This window comes from Elgaria multicarinata, chromosome 10, assembly GCF_023053635.1.
Source record: "Elgaria multicarinata webbii isolate HBS135686 ecotype San Diego chromosome 10, rElgMul1.1.pri, whole genome shotgun sequence".
Lineage (NCBI taxonomy): Eukaryota > Metazoa > Chordata > Lepidosauria > Squamata > Anguidae > Elgaria > Elgaria multicarinata.
In genome coordinates this window covers 31,660,126-31,681,794 of record NC_086180.1, presented here as the reverse complement: position 1 = coordinate 31,681,794, position 21,669 = coordinate 31,660,126, and the positions used below count along the sequence as shown (strand labels likewise).

The window sequence follows — 21,669 nt, the reverse complement described above, 5'->3', positions numbered from 1 at the left end:
GTTTACAGGAACCATTATACTTCTGTAGCGGTATGAAGAGGGGCAAGGAAAACATGATATGGAAGAAAAAATGCATAGGTATTAGCCTCTTATCTGCAATGTTCAAAATGATATTTTTTCTTATATGCATTAATGGCATTAGTCATAAAGAAGCAGTCTTGCTTGCCAAGGCTGTATATGTACATACACAATGTTGAAGAACAGGATGATATAAAATCATGCAGAATAAAAGCTTATACAAATTGGCCTTTTAAGGTTCAATTCCTAATACAAAAGGTATTACTTGAAAGTAGTCATAGGGCAAATAGAAAATCACTGCACCTAATTTTGATGAGCTTGTTTTCAAATTTCAAAGAGCTCAGTGAACGTGTCCACAGGAACTACATTGATTCTGTAGCCTTTATTAATTCAAAACATTAAGTTCCACTGTTCTTGTGATGTATCTAAGATGCACTTTTACTCATCTATTCATGATGTATTAAAGGTGTTTTTTCTTCATTTAAATTACAAAGATAATGGCAGTTTGAAAGTGCATAACTTTAATGGCCATATAATGTTCAGCATAGCAGCTTATAATGTACTGTTCTTTTGGCTAGGTATGTAAATCCACCAAGATATGACATAATCATTCATCTACCATCCACTGTACTTTATTGCTGAACATAAATAATGACAAGGCACAGGACAGCAACTAGTCCAAGAGCTTGTAGACCAAGGAACCAGAGCATAATCCAGAAGAACATGATTATTACAGGTTCCACAATCCGTTCTCCAAAATACATCCTTGTAAAGCCTATGCTGATAAGACTTTTGTTGAGTTCACCAAAGAGAGTCCCCATCTTTTTATAGTCATCTGTAATGGGTTCAACGCTACTGTCTCTTCCATCTTGCTGGACCTGCAGTCAGAAGAGAAAATATAGATGAACAGTTTGGATCAACTAATGCATAATATGTCAGTGCTACTACTTAAAAAGCAGCCTCATGTGCAGAAATTGTGGTCTTTTTTCACCATTTTGAGATGTAATGCTTTATTGCGATTCCTTCTGTCACAACAAACTAGCAATTATCTTTTGTTATGGGCTAGGCACTCATTTGGTTTTGCTATGCACCTTGGAAAATAAAATCAAAGTGATGTGTTACAGTTTGTGCATTCTTTACAATTCGTAAGATGTATTAAAAACATCTTTTTCCCAAGTCCGTTTCTATCGTTACTTAATCATGCATAAAGTAACTTGTAATTTATACAGATATATAGGATTTAATGTGGAGCATTACTTTTTTTCACCACTTTGCTTCTTTCACCTTTTTATCATAAGAAACTATGGTCATAACACCATGTTTCGCACCTCAAATTGCCTAACTGTGTGACATGGTCCATGGGCTGGGAGAATGGAGATGAAATCACCTTTCTTCATTTACTCCTTCATACTACTGAATAATAGCTGCAGTGCTGGGTATTTAATTCTTTTTCATAATCTGTTTTTTTTTTAAAAAAAATCTTGCATAAAGCTTCTATGGACAGGCTTTAATGGAGATAGGTAATGTAAACATTCTTTTAAGATGAAGCACAACACACATGATTTTGCTAATGCTCCCATTAAAGACAAGCAAAGCTCAGTAAAAAGCTACTCATCAATATTTTAGTCAGCAGGTCAATACTGTCAGCACCAAGGCTGGGCTTGTAAATTATATGATTAAACATCCATCATAAAGCAACATTTCTGAAGAGAAGGGATGTACCAAGTCTAGCGTTACAGTCAAAACACAATTTCTATATTGATGCTTCAATTAGACATATAATAGGAAGAGTCATTCCATTTGCATTTGTTCTTTTGAGTTGTAAACAGGCCAAACATGAGAACCAAACAATTAAGAGAAAATGTAAATATCATCAGCAATTAATTCTTTCAATTTCTAGTTTACTAGGTTTGATAAGTGCTGCATTTCCAATTATAATAATGTACTGAAAGCTATCCCAGCACTGGCAGACAGAGAGCAGTGTTCATACATAATTCGCCCTGAGATAATATTTTAATTCAGCCCCTCAGCCTGTTTGGGTGTCAACAGATACTGCTGAATTGTATGCATTTTCTAAATGGGGCCTTAATGCTACATGAGCATCCCGATGATTGGAGACAGCTAAACATGGTGAAGCAAAATAACTACGACAGTGGAAAAGGGAAAAAATCCTCAGCAAAAAGAAACATTTTCTCCTGAGAGAACAAAGTTCCCTGTACAGCATCCATCCAGAAAGGCAGTCGAAAGAGAAGTTGGGCGGGAAACCTGCTGGGATATGTGCACTAGATGGTGGGAGATGGATACCGCCAAAACATTTTCCTCAGCTATAGAAATCTCCGAAGTGAGCTCCATGCAGGCTCAAAGCATATATGTGTGATGCACAAAGACCGCGAAGAAAAAACTCCTGTTTCAGAAAAAACAGCAACTTGTTTTGTGGCTTTTGTGCAGCTCCTTAAAATAGAAGGTTTACCAAGAAGGAAAGAAAGCAGCCACAAGTGTTCAGATAAAATCCTTTCAGCGCTCTTTGGACCCAATCATGAGCTTGGTAAATTTCTCTCCAGACATCTGTAGTATTAAGAGGGAGACTCAAGCATTCCACAGTCTGCACTGGCATATTTGTGATATATGGTTTGAAAAATCAGCTTCATGCTGACACAATGGCCCCCTTGAGATCTGCAGTATGTAGCACTTTAGCAGCACAACAGATGTTCAACAAGCTGGGGACCTTACTTGGCGGACCAGCCAAATCACGTACTCTAAAACCAACCTCATTTATCAGAAACAGTCCCTATTTTTCCTGGTAGTTCACAATTATACACAATGATACACAATTATATCTCTCATCTCCGGAACTCTCTCCTGATGTTCACGATCGTATCTCGGCATGTCTTTCAGATATCTCAGCCTGGCTGCTTCATCGTCGTTTGAAACTTAATATGGCAAAAACTGAACTGCTTGTTTTTCCTCCTAAACCTTCTCCTCACCTCTCATTCTCTCTTACTGTCAACGATGTCACACTCTCTCCGGTCAAGGAAGCTCGTAGTCTTGGCTTTATATTTGATTCCTCGCTCTCCTTTATTCCTCATATCGAGGCAGTAGCTAAATCCTGTCGTTTCTTCCTGTATAATATTGCCAGGATTCGACCATTTTTGTCTGTCTCATCTGCCAAGACTCTCGTTCACGCACTGGTTATCTCTCGGTTGGACTACTGCAACCTTCTTTTCTCTGGCCTTCCTTCGTCTCACATCAGTCCGCTGGTCTCTGTCCACCACTCTGCCGCTAAGATCATCTTCTTGGCCCGCCGCTCTGACCATGTCACTCCACTTCTGAAATCTCTTCATTGGCTCCCAATTCACTCCAGAATCCAATATAAACTTCTCCTGTTGACCTTCAAAGCTTTTCACGGTCTAGCTCCTGCCTATCTCTCTTCTCTCATCTCACACTATTCCCCCGCTCGTGCTCTCCGCTCCTCTGATGCCATGCTTCTCGCCTGCCCAAGGACCTCCACTTCCCTTACTCGGCTTCGTCCTTTTTCTTCTGCTGCCCCTTACGCCTGGAACGCTCTTCCAGAACACTTGAGAACTACCAACTCAATCACAGCTTTTAAAACTCAGCTAAAAACTTTTCTTTTCCCTATAGCTTTTAAATATTGAGTTTGTTCTGACTCTATACTGTTAGCTTCACCCTACCCGGTGCCTGTTTACACTTCCCTGTGCCTGTTTGCATTCTCTTTCCCTCCTTATTGTTTACTACAACTTTATTAGATTGTAAGCCTATGCGGCAGGGTCTTGCTATTTACTGTGTATAATCTGTACAGCACCATGTACACTGATGGTGCTATATAAATAAATAAATAAATAATAATAATAATAATAATAATAATAATAATGCACTATGTCAGAATTGGACTCCAACTCCCATCAGCCCCAGCTAGCATGTTCAATGGTCAGGACTGATGGAAATTGGAGTCATCGAAAACCTGGAGACACAGGTTCCTTACCCCTGGGCTACGTACTGCCTTTTAGGGAAATTTTGGGGCACCAGAAGTTGAATCTTTGGACAAGGAGGCAGATGCAACACAACTTTAATGTGCACACATGGACAAAACATTTTGATGCATGGTTTGATTTTCCTTCTGTCCTCGCCCACATATCCTGCGTATGGTATAGAAAATGTTGCTGAATGTGTTTGGAGTCCAGTTATTCTACAATCATCTATCTATGTATCAAAGTCGGGATTTAATTGACCATCCTTTTTTCAATGCCTTCCCATTGACTGATTCTCATGAAACACACTTCTCTGGAAAGCTCTTGACATGCAAATTCCATGAATAACAATGGTTTTCACTATAATTCAGAGTTTATTTATGTCCATAAACCTTTGTTTTTTTAAAATAGCTATCTCCTATAAGAATGCACTATAAAGTTTTATTGTCAATATCAAAAAAAAATGTCAAGCATAATTAAACAAACATAATTGCAAATTGGGAAAAAAGATTAATACAAAAAAGTCACTGTACACCTTTATAAATACAAATACAATGATATGCCAGTAACATATGGCCTGTAAACAATTCAGAGACGGACTGTGGACCAAGTTGGCATTTATCTATCTTCCTAAACCTACTCTAAGTTGCCATGAGTCGTATACGCTCATTAGCAACCCTCAAGATTCAAGTTGTCAGTGGACCAGAACAAGGACGCTATAATGGTCACCCTGGAGTTTACACCAAGAACATGTAATTTAAGAAAGTTTTGTAAAGATAAGAGATGAAACACTTTGAATGTTTCAATAAACACAGTTAGTTAAGTTCAACCTTTCATCAGAATTGGTTTACCCCTGCGAACTAAGTTTGCAAGTAACCAACTAGTAAATAATAATTAAGAATGTAAGAGCCATGCTGGATCAGACTAAGGGTCCATTTAGTCCAGCATATTGTTAACACAGTGGCCAACCAGCTGTCAATAAGAGACCCACAAGCAGGACATTACAACAGCACCCTCAAGCCCATATTCCCCAGCAACTGGTCTACACAGGCCTACTGCCTCTGATTACTAGAGGTAGCATCAGGGCCAGTAGCTATTAATAGCCTTCTCCCCCAGGAATTTGTTTAATCCCCTTTGAAAGCCATCCAAATTGGTGGCCATCACTACATTGTATGGTTATGAATTCCATAGTTTGACTAAGAGCTGTGTGAAGAATTGTACTCAAGATTGGCTTTTTCATCCAAGAGTTGTTGGATGGTATACAAGCAGAGGTCAGAATGTACCACTGCTGTTGGACAGATCCAACAGTATTGACACAGGGTCCTGCACCATACCATTAATATTTTCAAAGGGATAACTTATCACAAATAAGCCACTGTGATCATTCAAAATAAGTTCAACAACAAGCTTCCTGATTTTGCTATGCTAATTCAACCCCAGAAAAGATTCCTTTCACAAAAAATCTATAATTCTCATGGGTTTTATAAAAGGGATATGTTAATATAAATAAGAATGTATTATTCTAAACATGATCTCGTAAAGATTAAGATTAGTTAACGTATATTTTGTAATGCAAATAAGTGCTAGCTAAAGATTTTAAAGATTTGTTAAATTTTAAAGTGTAATATAACAGGAACACATTATTTCTGTGGCTTTATATTTGTGTGCACATAAAAATGAAACAAGATAGTAAAGCTTGAACAGTCAGGAATGACATTTAACTAGTAGTAAATGGATTCTTTTATTTCTTTTGGAAGTAAAAGCAAGAACAGGCACAGGATTAAGCTGGTAATGCTGACCGGAGATAAGGAATAAATTAACAATCAAAAGCAAAGCAGCCACTATGCAAAAAGCTGTTTTCAGCTGTTACAGTAAAAAACATTCAAATATGTCAGTCATAGCTTTCCTCCATCCCAGAATTACTTCATGCTGTTATGGCAACTGAGCACTTTAATGAAGCAAATGCCCCAACAAAACTAATCTTCAGTTTAGCCAGAACTATGTGAAATGCTTTCCTAAATTAAAACCACTTTCCTAAGATCATTTTATGGAACAGGAGCATAAACCCGATTAACTTACATTAAGTAACAATAGTGGGGGGGGGGGGTAGTCACTTGGGATTTGCACAGGTGTGATATGTTTTAGCATTCATGAGACCAGTGCATTCTGCACTCTGCTGAACAGTCATACCACATGTATCTGTGCTGCAGCTTAGGTCAAACGAAGTACTGCCATGAGCTCACAAAGGACGGTGCTAAATCATATTACTTCTGTTTAAATAGGAACATTCATCAGGCCATCTGTTTCCACACAGAACAGCCGCTTTAAACTATGGGGACCCTGACACACGACACGGTAAGCCACACTGGGGGCCCTTAACCCCACTGCAGAGGGGTAGTTACCCAGATGGTTAATTAGCCATTGTTGTCGGGTTTTTCTCTCCACCCACATGCTAAACCACAGTGGTTTAGTTCCCAACACTAACCATGGTGGCTTAGCGTTACATGTGAACAGGCCCAGTATTTACCATTTTAGAAGGGCAATCACAAGCTGGAGAGGTATGGAAGGAGTAATTATTGAAGTGAATTAGTAAACCTCCCTCTTCCTACAAGATTACAAATCTTCTTGGCTCGCCGCTCTGACCATGTAACTCCACTTCTGAAATCTCTTCATTGGCTTCCAATTCACTTCAGAATCCAATATAAACTTCTCCTGTTGACCTACAAAGCTTTTCACTGTCTAGCTCCTTCCTATCTCTCCTCTCTCATCTCACACTATTGCCCCGCTCGTGCTCTTCGCTCTTCTGACGCCATGTTTCTCGCCTGCCCAAGGGTCTCTACTTCCCTTCCTCGGCTTCGTCCATTTTCTTCTGCTGCCCCTTATGCCTGGAACGCTCTTCCAGAACATTTGAGAACTACAAGTTCAACCGCAGCTTTTAAAGCTCAGCTAAAAACTTTTCTTTTTCCTAAAGCTTTTAAAACTTGATTTTGTTCTGACTTTATACTGTTAGTTTTACCCTACCCAGTGCCTGTTTACCCTACCCTGTGCCTGTTTGCATTCTCTTCCCCTCCTTATTGTTTTATTATGATTTTATTAGAATGTAAGCCTATGCGGCAGGGTCTTGCTATTGACTGTTTTACTCTGTACAGCACCATGTACATTGATGGTGCTATATAAATAAATAAATAAATAAATAATAATAATAATAATAATAATAATAAAAATGATGTAAAGTTTTTGACGTATGGGGAGAGATTCATTTATTTTGTTTTAAATTTTATCAACCCTAAGGAGTTGCATAATAAAAATGCAACAATATAAAAATACAAAAGCTATATGCATGAAAATGGTTTCCTTTTCTACTTCCATCATCAGCCAAAATTTGTAATAATAAAAAAGCTCAGGTTTTAGAATATTTGTTACAAATATCAACCATAAATTGTAATTCATAGCCACTGTTCAGACTTCACAGGGAATAAAGACGCCAAAAGTCAAAGAAAGAAAACAACAACAGAAAAGCAAACCCAGAATAAACAGAAAGAAAAAAAGTAGGAAATAGCCTCAGCATTTTCAGAAAAAGGAAGAGATCCCTTCTATCGAGAGCTGCCACAATGGTGGTTGATGAAGATCTGAGGGAACAGGCGAGAACCTATTTGAGCGTGCATAGTGGAATGGCGGGGGAAAGTTTCCCACCAAAAACTTCCCCAGTTATAGAAGATTTCCCGAATTGAGGCGCCGCGCAGGCACAGAACTTATACGTCTGATGCAAAGACACCACGAAGAACAAAATTTCTAAAGTTTTAGTACAGGGTAGAAAAGAAAAGAAGCACAGCTAGGAATTACCCTTAATATAGCCCCTAAAATCTTAGTTCGGATATGCTTGGAAAGGGCTGAGTGGCTGTGGCACGGAGCAAGAGAATTACGAACAGTGTTCCATTCCTGCAATAGGACTTGCCCATGTTTCTCTCCCTTCCTGCTATAACTCCTTCTTACCCTGTAAAAACTGCTCCTAAGGGTGAGGGATTTGGAATGAAAAGGTTGCAGCTAGAGAAGGAGAATCAGTAGAAGTTGGGATATCTTTTTAAATGGACAGAAGTGCATTCCACAGGTGAAGGGACTCCCTTGATCCCACTCTACATATATGGCAGCCACCTCTTCAGCAGACTCAAAGCATTTATAATCTTACAGCACTGGCAGGCTATTGTATACATCAGCAAAACCAATTTAGTTTATGAATCACTCTCATATATTTAGATATGAAGCCCATTATTTTTACTGGCCAATATTGTTGATTTTGTTGCCCAGTGCTTTTTTCAGCCTTAAGTAGCTCAGGATAGATATTTGATACAGCTATGGCTGCTTTACCCTTACTACAGCAGCCAGTGGACCTGCAGGTGTTTTACTTTTCTGCTGAGTGGATTTTATTTTATTTTTGTCCAGGACAATAGCAAGCTGAGTCAGATGCTGAAATCCAAGTGGTAACCATCTGTAATAACTCAAAAAGGTCACTCTCTACATACTAAAAAGGAAGTCTTCCTTTCTCTCCTGCCTCCAGGCACACACACAAGCCTAGCAAATCTACAGTAGGAGTTCCAATAATCAACACAGCTCAAGAAAAAGGTTTCTGGAGTTTAACTGGAGGCTGCTCACCCTCCCAGTACTTGAAGTTAATATATACAGGTTTCTAGAGGAAACTAACTTATCTCATTAAGGCCTTGAAGTAATACTTGAGAGTGTATAAATATTTGGAAAACTTTATTTCTTGAGCAGAGGACTAGAGAACTATGATGCAAAACTATTTAAAGGCAGACCATATCTTATACCAATAACCTCTGTTACCTTAACTAACTCTCCTGTGCTAATCTCTCTGGAGGTTTACATTATTATTATTATTATTATTATTATTATTATTTATTTATTTATATAGCACCATCAGTGTACATGGTGCTGTACAGAGTAAAGCAGTAAATAGCAAGACCCTGCCGCATGTTCATCCCCAATATTTTTTTATTTTTTTTATTTATTTAAGTATTTTTATGCCGCCATTCAGCCAAAAAAGGCTCTCATGGCGGCTTACAAAAGTATTTCTTGACAGTCCCTGCCCACAGGCTTACAATCTAAAAGACATGACACAAAAGGAAAGGGGATTGGGAGGGAGGAGGAGGAGGGGGAAAAGGAAAGCAAATTCAGGCACTACAATCTTAGTTGGAAAGTTCAGCAGTTACAGGGGACAGCTATATGTGCATGTGCTATATATTTTTGTTATGCCTAGATTAACAATAATCACTGGAAGCCATCTGTGAAATTTCAGATGCATTCTCACAAGGTTGCTGTTATGTTGATTATCTGTATTTCATAGGCTACCCATACTGCTGCTCTTTAGATATTACAAAACTTTAATTCGTATCACTAGAATTCCTTACTTATTTAGCCTGCCTCAAAACACAACTTTAAAATCAGTTGCCTTAACCCTGCAAACACAGCAAACTGCTTTCACCTTTTAGAGCACAGCAAAGTCCTGTCCAATTCGCCTATTAAGACAGAAAAACGGAATGAAAGAAAAGCATGTCAACCGCTGGTCCCAAATAGCAGAAAATATAATGGTTTCCCCCCACAGATAGAGTCATTGGTTAAAAGCATGACAAAGGTAGACAATAGTGGATACTTCCTTTTGGTATAGCATTTATTAGTATTTTTTTTAAAGAAAGCATTTTTTGTTGTTGAAATTTAGATATACTGTATGAAAAGCAAGTGGAGTCCTGCATATTTTGATTGAATATACAGAGCATGCAGCCATATCAAACTCTCTATCCCCAACACACATCCCAGTGATTAGATGTACTGGAGGGAAAGCTCTCTAGCCTTTTGCTTTGCTGGCAAGATATGAAGCTTCCATATTAGTAGAACTACTCAGAGCAAAGCAAACTATCCTAGCCTGCCCTGCTAGCACTAGTCTGGGAGGCTTTCATAAGAAAAGATCTACTTCTGCGGAAGCAACTTATAAATCCAGGAAGCCCATTTTCCCCAGATGACTCTGCACTTGTACCTCTTCCTTTTCAACAGCCACGATCTATCTCTCCTCCATTGTGTGCATGAGGCTGTACCATTAAGACTTACTTCCTTATGCTAGAATTTGGCTCCTGCATAAAGCTGAGCATGCTTTGTTTGTTGCAGAAGCCAGGTCTGATATCAAACAGCATGCAAATTGCTGCCTTAGGGAGTTTCTTCAGGGAGGGAGACACATATTTTACACAAGACTCATTTTTCTAAAAATCCCAATGATATGAGAATTTCAGGACTCTTTGAATGATCTGTCCTGAACCTCTTAATTTGTCCACATGATTCCAGAAAATTCACCAAAAACCTACATAGATATTACTGCCAATTGTGTGGCTGTATTTATTCTTGTTCTAACAAATATTGATGCAAGCTTTGTGCTGAAATCTTGTCTCTTTAAGGATGACATCGTATACACTTTTAATTGGAGTATGACCCATTTTACTCAATATGCCTAGGACTTACTCCCACATTAATATGTGTAACATCAGGCTGAAATTGTTAAACAAAGCCTGCACTATGCCAAAGTGTATACGTGACAGGGTGTATGAATATAAGAAATCAATATACAGAATAAAAAGAAATGTTAAACCATAGATAGATAGAAGGGGTGGGGGAAGGAAGGAAGGAAGACCTTTTTTCCTGCCATGTACATTGTGCCTACATATAAAATCCTTCCAGGTATTTCAATCTTGCTGATAATCGTCTTTGCATAAAAACACTCAGCTGCTTTTTTATGAGTGGTTCTCAGGAACAAAGGTCACATGTAAAGGACCCAAGAACATGGGCTCAGGCTGACAGTGTACATTCCAAACTTAGAATTGGCACCCTGCACACATTGGAAAGGCCCACGTGATTTAAATATTACCATCACTGTCTGAGAGCCACTTATGAAAAAGGACCCCCCATGTAGTTAGGATCATCACCATCATCATTATCTCTATACTGCCTGATAGTAAAAGCTCTCTGGGCAGCTTACAAAGATTAAACTTTGCATATTGTTTTGAATGTTTTTTAAAAAGATAAAAACACACAACAGACTATATACATAGAGGGTTCATCTACACCAAGTAGGATATTGCACTACGAAAGTGGTATTTAAAAGGCAGGAGCCACACCAAGCAGGATATAGTGGTATGAAAGTGGTATATGGTATGTGTCGATGGGTCCCAACAGTTGTCAGTGCACTTCAGTACCGCTATAAAGCAGTAGTGTGGCTCCTGCCTTTTATTTATCACTATTATAGTGGAATATCCTGCTTGGTGTAGATGTGCCCAGAGACAACATATATCTAAAAACAACTTTGAGCAATCAGCTAAACTATAAAACAAATTCAGGATCAATCACAACTCATCACAAGCAGCCAAATGCCTGAGAAAAGAAAAAACTCTTGACCTGACGCCAAAAAGATAGCAATGTTGGAGCCAGGCGGGCTTCTCAAAGAACAAAGGATGAGAAGAGATCATTTAAGTTGGAAATCATATTAAAATGGTAGGGACTAGGGATGTCATTCTGGCATAGGTCCAACTGACTTCAAAGAAATTTCTGTGTGTAGGATTTTAGCCATGGTAATTTGAGGCAAAGATCAAGAATGAAAACTCAACAACTCAACTCGCTATTGAAGGATCAAAATTATCCCTTTTCGGGCATGAGAGATATCACTATATTATTTATTTATTTATTTATTACAGTTTTATACCACCCAATAGCCAAAGCTCTCTGGACGGTTCACAAAAAATATTACAAGTAATTTAGATTATAGTGAAAACAAGTTAAATTACAACAGTAGTTATAACAGTCACAAAAGATGGTTTGCTAATTGTTGAATGTTTCCCTCATACATGAATGCAAAAAAAAAAAATAAAAAAAAAATTAACACATTTCTAACATTTTTTCTCCCTATTAGACTACCAAAATGTTTCATAACCTACCCCACCCTGATGCACATTTTTTATTGGTTTAACATTTGTGTTTATTGTATATTTTGGTTTTCCAGAACTTCTACTGTTGAGACAAACCATGCACTGAGGTCACTAATCAAATTTGTGTTCAGGAAGAAATTTCCTTTAATTGGTTTTGAAGCTTCATAAAAGGCAGATGCTGTACGTTTTCTTCAATGACTCATGTTCTAAATGTGAATACTGATAAAGCTGTTACTATTTTCTTATATTATACCGAGAGGTTGGAATTCTCAAAAATGAGTGAGAAAGAGATGTGATTAATATAAAATGTAATAATTCAAGCAAGTTCGGTGATTTTGGGCCAGTCACTGACTCAGACTAATCAACTTCACAGGGTTCATGTGGGGAGGATAAAATGGCAAGAGGGGATAGCACCTTGAGCTCACTGAAGAAAATGTGGATATAAATGTAATAAATAAATACCTTCAGAAGGGTAGCCATTTTAGTCTGTTACACAATAAAATAAAAGGAAAACGAGTCTTGTGGCATCATAACATCTAACAAATTTATTATGGCATAAGCTTTTGTAGACTGAAGTCTTGTTTCAGTTTTACTTTACCAATGACAGTGATTGTGCTTACAATGAAAAATGTGCAACATGCAATCTTAGTCATTGATAGATAAACAGACAAAGACCTTGCACACACTTCCCTTGCGTATGGTCTTGAGACCTAGGATAAATCCATACCTCATGTCATATCAATATGATCCCGCCATGGCAACGCTAAATCCCTCTTGCGTATTTATACCTCATAGCACGCACACAAGGACATCTGTTGCGGTATTTTGGATGATATGGAATAAAAAGCGGTGAATATGCTAGAAAAGCAGTATATGAAATCTGTAATGTGCCCCAGTAGCTATCAGTACACTTCAATACCAATAAAAGGTCAATCCCTAGAAGGCAAAAAGGAATGCTGCTTATATTGAGTATTCTTTTGCTTAATTATAATGAACATAATCCCCACATCAAGTATGCAATGAAGGGGTTGCTTTAGAACTAATTTTGCTTACTGAACCACCAACTTTCCAAGCTCTATACATAAATGTTCTTCAACACTGCTAAGAAGTTACTGAAGTTATTTAATCAATGTTGTTGAGAAGCCTGCTCAAACTCTGAAACTGCATCACATAATTGGGTTTCTAGTAATTTTGAAGAAAGAGAACTCCAGCCTTTCTCCAAGATGTTGCATACTCTCTGAAACCTGCAGTGATACTGAGCCACCAAAATAGAAAAGGGCTAGGTTTTAAATAAAAAAAAATCAAGCTCTCTTGGTGGCTACAATTATTATTTTCAGGTTTCTATCCTTCTCTTTTCACGTTCTGGTAAGAGAGTGTCCCTTCCACCACTTTGGTAAAACTGTGCTGTCACCACATCCCTCCATATGTCAACTACCTAACCACCTGCTGTGACATCTCACAAGCTGCCAAGTACTGTTCTTCTGTGGCAGGGGTGAGGAACCTCCTGCATATTTTAACTTAAAGCTCTTACTATCAATATCTAAGCCTTAGGAGAGCAATTTCAACCTTCTAAAATGGGAGGAAAACTGAACCAAAGCCAGAACCCACCCACCCCCAATGTTTGGTGGCAGGGGCAGCGCTTGAGGGCCAGACTGGGACCTCGGGAAGGCCCAATTTGGCTCCAGGGCCTGAGGTTCCCCACCCTTGAACCTATTGGGGTGATGTTGTTCTTAAGTTTCCTGGTTCCTAAGGCCTTTGTTTCAAACCATGATGGGGAGAAAGAATGTGTTAACTATCTCTTTTGCTTAGTTGTCATAACCATCCTCAAGCCCTATATCAAGTTTGAAATGAAGGAGGCGTTTCAGGACCAGCCTTGCAATTAAGGGACTCGCCCAGAACAAGTAATAATTTCTTTGTGGGAAATATCTTAACAACCTCAATGGTCACATTCTTCAAATCCATTGCTCATTGCCTTTATGTATTATTTTTTGTTTATTCTCAGCCCGCTTCTTTATTTTCAAGCATAAAAACAAGATAGAAATCTTAAAAACAACATATAACTGAATAATTCAGCAGAATGGGCTTCTATAAATATATAGCTCTAAATGTTTTTTAGAGAAGGAAATGTTACAATACTATGGAACAATTCAACATGTAAAAACTTCAGTTAATTATGAGCTGCACGTATACGCCTGTGGAACAAAGTCAGGTCCCTATAATGAACACATTCACCCTAGCAGGAGGTTACACAGTTTATCTGTTTATGCAGATTAGCTCTGACACATGCTACACAGAGAGAAGCTCTAACCCTTACAAAATGAAACCCCACTGAGAGGTTAAAAATTAAGATTGCAACCTTTCATTGAGTAATCTGTTAAATCAAGAGATTAAAAAATAAAACTTTTAGGGTACCATCCTATGCATGTTTAGACAGAAAAAGTCATACGGCTCCCAGCATACTCCAGACAAAAAAAAATGTAATGATTAAGCAGGAAGAAAAATATTACCTTTAGTACAAATACTTATACAAGTTTCAGATGACAAGATAACCTACTCCCTTCCATAGAAAGGACTGTTTCCAAGATTATACCAGCTGTAATGAACACATTTACCCTGGCAGGAATGGTAGGATGAATGTTTCTAAAACAAAGAAATTACATCTTTTGCTTCCTAAGCGTTACATTTATTGGAATTACAATTTACACCTCTTATTCCTCCATGAGAATAGCTGTCTTCATAGGTTAGGGTTCTTCTCTGCACATACAATGAAAACCTGGACAGTGACAGGCTCTGTCTCCCACCACTTGCATGTTGAAATGCATGTCTGCAACACTGATGTAGAACTACTACTGTACACACAACGGTTGGGCTCTATGTGATCAGGAACCCTGCTTTTCAGGGTTTTCAGCTGCATGGAGGCCAGACTATGCATGTACCTAAGGATGCATGTTGCATATGTATGTTTCTACTTGTAGATGGCAAAAAGAAATTGCTGCTCCATACTGTACACACGTAGAAGAGCCCTAATATGTAAGGAGGACTAATGTCATTCAATAAACCCTATTATTTTGATACACTTACAGTTTATGGTCCTGGAATCTTTGTCTTTGCCTGTGAAACCTGAAAAGCTAAGACATTTGGCTAAGGAGCCTCTAACCTTAGATGAAGGAAAGCCAACAGCATGGCCTAAAACTACTCTGCTGCTATGTGGTCCGTCAGGTATCTCCAGGTCAGGAAAACTGCAATACACTGGGTGCAACACTTCCATTGCTATTTCTGTGTATGCACATGCATGTGTAAATAAAAGGAGGCACAAACAGAACCACACCCTATTATTCCAGATCAATTAATTCATATTAAAGTACTACCCAATACTTGCAAACCATCACTTATAGTTATAATTAAACATATGAAAGGATGAGAAATGATTTAATCTTCTAATTCTAATCACAAAGATTATTTTTGTATAAAAGAATGGTTAATGTAAGGTGAGTTCAGATACCATTTCAGTTAGGCACTTTTCTCACTTGTTCAGGGCAAGAAACTTACAAGAACCATAATTCGAGGTAGCCTTAATTACATTAGAATTCATTTACATTTATTAAAATGTTGATACTGCTCCGAAACACTTCGAGCACTCTGCAATGAGATACAAATCTCCCCTTTATAAGCACAGTCTGACATGCATGTGAGCCTATATTAGAAATGTGTTGAAGATTTTATTGGTTTTTAGCTATACTTCTGCATGGAAAAAGTTTGCGCAGCAAAAAAGAAATGGCTGTGGACTGTATCTCTATTATTCTCTCCATACATAGGCCGTTTGCCAAGTTTCCCTAATAATGTGTTATGTAAAGTTCCACGTCTTTTTTTCTCCTGCTGTTCTCCACTAAACGCTTCCAGACTTATCAGGGGAGAGGGGTCTCTGATGCAAAGATGCCCCCATTGTTTTAACATAATGGCTCTCTTACTTTCAGAAATGACAGCTATGCTTTCTTTTGGAGCATTTCATTCATACAACAAAACGAAGCAAAACAAAACAACAAACGCTATAGATATACAAGGAGGCGAGGGGGCAGTGTGCACGTGTGTATTGTTTAGTCTGTCAAGTGTTGTATCATTGGGCATGTGATGTCCCTCGTGGAAACACATTTCCCATGCTCGCTGGTGAAAGATATTAGAACACAAAGAAGCGCCCTGCTGGACGAGTCCAAGAGGTCTCTCTGCAGCCTTGCCCGCGTTGGCGTCCTCCAGATGTGTGTGGATTGCAACTCCCATCATTTCCAGCAGGGTAGGAACGATGGAACTTGCAATTCCCCCCCCCCCCCCCGGCTTGCCAGCGCGGGCAAGCCTGCTTTAAAGCGTCCAACATCCCCTCCAGTGCCAACGGGAATCCCACAAAGGCAAGTCGTGGCACGCTGCCTTTGAACCCGGCGGTGGCTCCCGCCAGGAAGACGCGACAGGCACAGAGCCGCTCTCGGCAGGCGAAGCGGCACCTCGGGCTGGAGGCGAGAAAGAGAGACGGCCGCTCACCTGCTGCTGCTCCTCTTCCTCCTCTTCGAGAGGCGGCTGCGGCGGCGGCTTGTGCAGCCGCCTGTGCCGGGCTCCTGCTCTCCCACCCAGGGACGGCAACGATGGCGCCCATTCCCGCTCGAAGGCACACTCGGGCGGCGGCAACAGCAGCAGCTCCTCGGTAGAGCCCATCGCCGCGCCCTCCTCCGACCGAAAGGGATCCTGCCGCGCCCCTCGTCCGGGGGGAGGGCGACTCCCGCGTCGGCTAGCTGGGGCAGGCGAGGACGGGGGACCCAACGCGGGAGTTTGTCACGGCGCTCCTGCCCCTGCCGCCGCCGCCGCCACTGCTGCTACCGCCTGGCAGGGCGTGTCTCGAGAGCCGTCACGGGGCTCGGAGGAAGGGAGGCGGGAGGAGGAGGAGGGCGGGTAACGACCGCGTAGAATCGAAAGCAAGGGAGGGGGCGAGGGAAGGAGGTTGCTACTGTTGATGGGCGTGCGTGAGTGTCAGAGAGAGTGTCAGAGAGAGACACACGTGTCTGAAAATCTGTTTCCACCTTTTGTTTATTAAAAAAAAAACCGTCCATAAGTTTCAACTGCTTGCCCATGTTTTTCCCCCCACGCACGCATATCAACACTATATAAATCCATGTGTGTATCTCCACGCTTTCTTTCTTTCTTCCTTCGTGGAGAGGATGGCTTGTGTAAAAATTCGCAGTGTGAGCAGCAGCTCAAGCCCGTAGCCAACCTAAAAGTTCTGGTGTCTGCCAAAGTAGCCGTTGTTGGTGGTGGGGGCAGTTCAGCTGGTGTGTGCAGGCCTTTTAAAGACAAAACTGTAAACTGGTTTTTAATTATTTGTTTGTAAAAAATGAGGGGGGGGCAGAGAAAATTTGGGGAGTGTGTGCAGCCCCCCTCATCCCTGGCTATAAGCTTTTTTCTCCCGATCTTTAAAAGTTACATTTCTAAGGGCTAAACTACAAGGACGGGTGTGTGGGATTGGGGCCACAACGTTAAGGGGGTCAAAAGGCTTAACCCTCTGCCTTCCCAAGCTCAGTCTCCCCACTCCCTCTGGCCCTACAATACTGAAGGCTTAGGTAAGACTCAGGCTTGTGGGATGTACTTTATTGTTTTTACTAGAACCCCAAGATCCACTAACCAGAGGAACGTTCAAAAGAATACGGCCCATCTTTCTGGCTTTACCACTGTGGTTAAAGCCGTGGTTTAAGGTGTCTTCTCAACTGGGCCATAGTAAGAATAAAAAAACACACCAGTGTGTCTCTGAGCATATTCTGAGTGTAGGAAGTTGTTTTTAGTAACAGAACCGAACTGAGTTCACAGTCTTTTCACACAAAAGTCCACTCCAGGTTATCCCAAACATCCTTTATTTCAACAGTTTAATTTGGGGTAGGGGTGGGGAATTATTTTGTTGTTGCTTTTGTTAAATATTTGGGAGGTAGGAACCCTTGGTAATTTACTGCGAATCACCTAGAGATTTACCAGTAGTTCCTGATTTAGCATCTGCCCGGCCCTGGCTTAGAGGACACACCAGTCAGGAAGCTAGACAAGAACTTTATTGTCTCAGTCCAACAAGAACAGAAACCTAACAGGAAACTTTCCTTTACATTCAGAGACAAGTAAGAACAGTGCCACCTGGTGACTAAATTGTATACTGACATTATCCACACAAATAAATCAGCAAATCTGGTAGAGTAAGGATTCAATCACTCATCTCTAAATTTTGACAGCTTCTGAATAAGTTGAATGGAGCGAGTGGCAATCTTAAGTAGTAACATTACTGTCTGTTTTGCAAGATGGCTCTGGCAAACCAGATTTTTGCATTTGGTGATCATATATCGCAATGTATCTTGAATAGTAGTCCATGACAAGCAAATTACCTCTCAATTCACACGTAAGTCAGCTGCATGCCTTTTCCAAATTCTGTTGGGTAAGGCTATAGTGTTTAAAAGTTCCTCCCATTGTGCTGATCTGTTCTGCTTGCCTGCCTGGACAAGATTTTGTTCTTTATGTCAATTCCAATACCAGGTCACCATGACATATGCTTGCCTCAGATATGACATTTTCCTCCAAAGAACCCAAGAGGGCGTACATAATCCTACTCCTCTCCATTTTATCCTCACAACAACCACCCAGTGAGGTAGGTTGGGCTGAGAGTCTGTGACTGGCCCTAAGTCACCCAGTTGGTTTCCACGGCTGAGTGGGGACTAGAACCTGGATTTCACGACTCCCAGTCCAACACTTTAGCTGTGTTGAGTTGGGTTCTGGCTATGCCAGGTCCAAGTCAACAATCAGGTTCTTTTGTTTACCAAGATAAAACAAGCCACTTGTGCAAAAAGATGACAGTTTATTGATGGAAAATGAAAGTAGAATATATACATGCAAAGGAAGTTAGCACCTCTTTCCAGCTAATCAAGCTTTCATAGTTGGGTATCTATCAGGCCCCCCTGATAGATGGAAGCTTTCCTTTTGAGTCATAATAGGTTCTCCTGGCCAGTTGTGCAGTTCTTCCGGAAGCGAAGCCAGAGGCTCGCCTGGCGCCAACATTGTTATCTTTTCGGCGCCAGGTCAAGACTTTTCTCTTCTCCCAGGCATTTTTAACAGCATTTTAACAGCATTTAACAACGTTAAGTTTGTTTTTAATGGACCCCACAATTGTTGTTTTTAAATGGATACTGTTGTTTTTATACTGTTTTTATGTGTGTGTGTGTGTGTGTTTTTAAATTGTATACTTTTAATGTTTACTATTTTTAAATGTTGTAAACCGCCCAGAGAGCTTCGGCTGTGGGGCGGTATATAAATGTAATTAAATAAATAAATAAATAAATGAGGCCTGTGCATTGGATCTTATAAGCCTCCCTGCTAGGTTCCTGCCTCTCTCTCAGAAACTGCATCCCTCCCCACTCTCAGAAGAAGCAGTGGGGCTCCCTGTTGCAGGTTCCCAGAGCATCTAAGCTAGGAAACCTAAATGCCTTCCTTAGTGCCTTGTTAGGAGTGAAAACATCCCAGCTCATCTTGAGATACGACTCTGAGAAAAGGATGACATAACTATGAGAGGCCCCTCCAGAGAATGTGGCCTGCTCTTATCAACTAAAGCCTGCTAAAATCTACTCACTGTGTTAGGCTATACAGGACTCTTAGCAGCATTTTGGAATTCTGTGAAGTCCACTCACTACACAAGCCTTCCCCAATCTGATGCCCTTCAGATGTTTTGGTCTTCAACTCCCATCAGCCCCAGCCAGCGTGGTCAATGGTCAGAAATGCTGGTTGTAGTCAAAACATCTGGAGAGTTGCAGGTTGAGGAAGGCTAGGTTAGACCTTGATGTCCTTGGTAGATATGATCTAGGATTTCTGTTTTTATAGACCGGAGACCTTAGTTTTGGATATGGATGGAAAAACAAGCATATATGTTTACTGAGAAAATGCTTTTTTCCTTGGTGAACAGACAGGCAAAGATTGTTTCCTACCTATCTCTGCATGGAGAGAAAAAGCTCATCAAAAATAATAATAATGATGATAGTAATCTGTATAAGTATGTTGTATGTATGTGAATATGATTGATTTGAAGATAGCAATAATTTACACAAAAGTAGCCATGTTGGCCTATGACAAAAATAAAAATCCAAAACACAGTTGGACAATACCTTTATTAGGACCAATCAAATTCTACAAAATTGTGCAAGCTTTTGAGTTCTCCAGAACTCTTCATCAGACAAAAGCAGGGAATAGGGGAAGAAACACAGTCCAATAAATTGACGAGGCGATATGGTCGTGTGGTCTGCAATTTAGAAAATACTTGGCCAATTTTGGAGGGCTTTATTTATTTATTATTATTATTATTTATTTATCATATTTATACCCCACTCCTCAGCCAAAAAAGGCTCTCAGAGCGGCTTACACTTAGCAAAAAAGACAGTCCCTGCCCTCAGGCTTACAGTCTAATAAAGACATGACACACAAGGAACAGGAGTTCAGGAGGGAGGGAGGAGAGAGAGAGTCCAAAAGGAGCAGACCATGATGTTTCTTCTGCCTGCTCCTGTCCCCTTGCTCTTTCTTCTTCCTCACAGGGCCAAGATGACAGTTTGCCCTGTGGGGGTGGGGGAAGAGTCCAAGAGGAGCAGGCCATGATGTTTCTTCTGCCTGCTCCTGTCCCCTTGCTCTTTCTTCTTCCCCACAGGGCCAAGATGACAGTTTGCCCTGTGGGGGTGGGGGAAGAGTCCAAGAGGAGCAGGCCATGATGTTTCTTCTGCCTGTTCCTGTCCCCTTGCTCTTTCTTCTTCCTCACAGGGCCAAGATGACAGTTTGCCCTGTGGGGGTGGGGGAAGAGTCCAAGAGGAGCAGGCCATGATGTTTCTTCTGCCTGCTCCTGTCCCCTTGCTCTTTCTTCTTCCTCACAGGGCCAAGATGACAGTTTGCCCTGTGGGGGTGGGGTAACTGTCCAACAGGAGCAGGCCATGATGTTTCTTCTGCCTGCTCCTGTCCCCTTGCTCTTTCTTCTTCCCCACAGGGCCAAGATGACAGTTTGCCCATTTCTTCCAGTATCCCCTGCTTTTTGCCTGATGAAATCTTCTGGGGAACCTAAAAGCTTGTACAGTTCTGTGGAATTTTAGTTAGTCCTAATAAAAGTATTGCCCAACTGTGGATTTTGAATTAATATACTGTAGTTCTAATGGAAACACTGGGTTAGTGAGGAAAGAGAATATCTAACCTTGGATATAGGTAAATCCATTTGATTGTCACGGAAATGGATGCTTATGTCCTATTTTGGGGAGGGACCATAGCTCAGGGGTAGGGGACATCCTTTGCATGCAGAAAAATCCTAATTCAATGTTAAATGGTTCAGGGAGCAGGTGATGTGAAAGACCTCTGCTCTGCCTGAGAGGATCCTGTAGAGCTACTGCCAGTACGAGTCAAGAAGGAAAATAGTCTTTCCTGGTATTTGAAAGAACGTATTCTCCCTTATGAGCCTGCCCGTGCTTTGAGATCTTCTGGAGAAGCCCTTCTTTCTGTCCCACCTTCTTCACAGGCACGCTTGGTGGGAACATGGGAGAGGGCCTTCTCGGTGGCTGCACCGGTGCTCTGGAACTCTCTTCCCGGGGAAGCTAGGCTGGCTCCCTCCTTGATGGGCTTTCGGAAGCAGGCTAAAACTTTTTTGTTCAAGCAGG

General features: G+C 40.6%; 1 protein-coding gene across 2 annotated transcripts; it reads right to left on the bottom strand.

Moving 5' to 3' along the window:
* Positions 1-385: 385 nt before the first annotated feature.
* FAM241A (family with sequence similarity 241 member A) lies at positions 386-16,793 on the bottom strand. 2 transcript variants are annotated; one of them, XM_063135468.1, is made up of 3 exons: positions 16,514-16,793; positions 9,502-9,535; positions 834-896 (listed from the first exon to the last, which is right to left on the bottom strand). In XM_063135468.1, exons 1-3 carry the CDS (start codon positions 16,682-16,684, stop codon positions 871-873), a joined length of 231 nt encoding a protein of 76 aa, XP_062991538.1. In that variant the 5' UTR covers positions 16,685-16,793; the 3' UTR covers positions 834-870. The 2 variants fall into 2 exon arrangements, with proteins under 2 accessions (XP_062991537.1, XP_062991538.1); XM_063135467.1 differs by lacking the exon at positions 9,502-9,535 and having other exon boundaries at positions 386-896; positions 16,514-16,785.
* Positions 16,794-21,669: the final 4,876 nt, after the last annotated feature.

Excerpts from the sequence above, each read along its gene's own strand:
- FAM241A (XM_063135467.1), bottom strand. The coding sequence starts at position 16,684 with ATGGGCTCTACCGAGGAGCTGCTGCTGTTGCCGCCGCCCGAGTGTGCC. Across the intron at positions 897-16,513 it reads AGGAAGAGGAGCAGCAGCAG|GTCCAGCAAGATGGAAGAGA; the intron begins GTGAGCGGCCGT and ends TTCTGACTGCAG.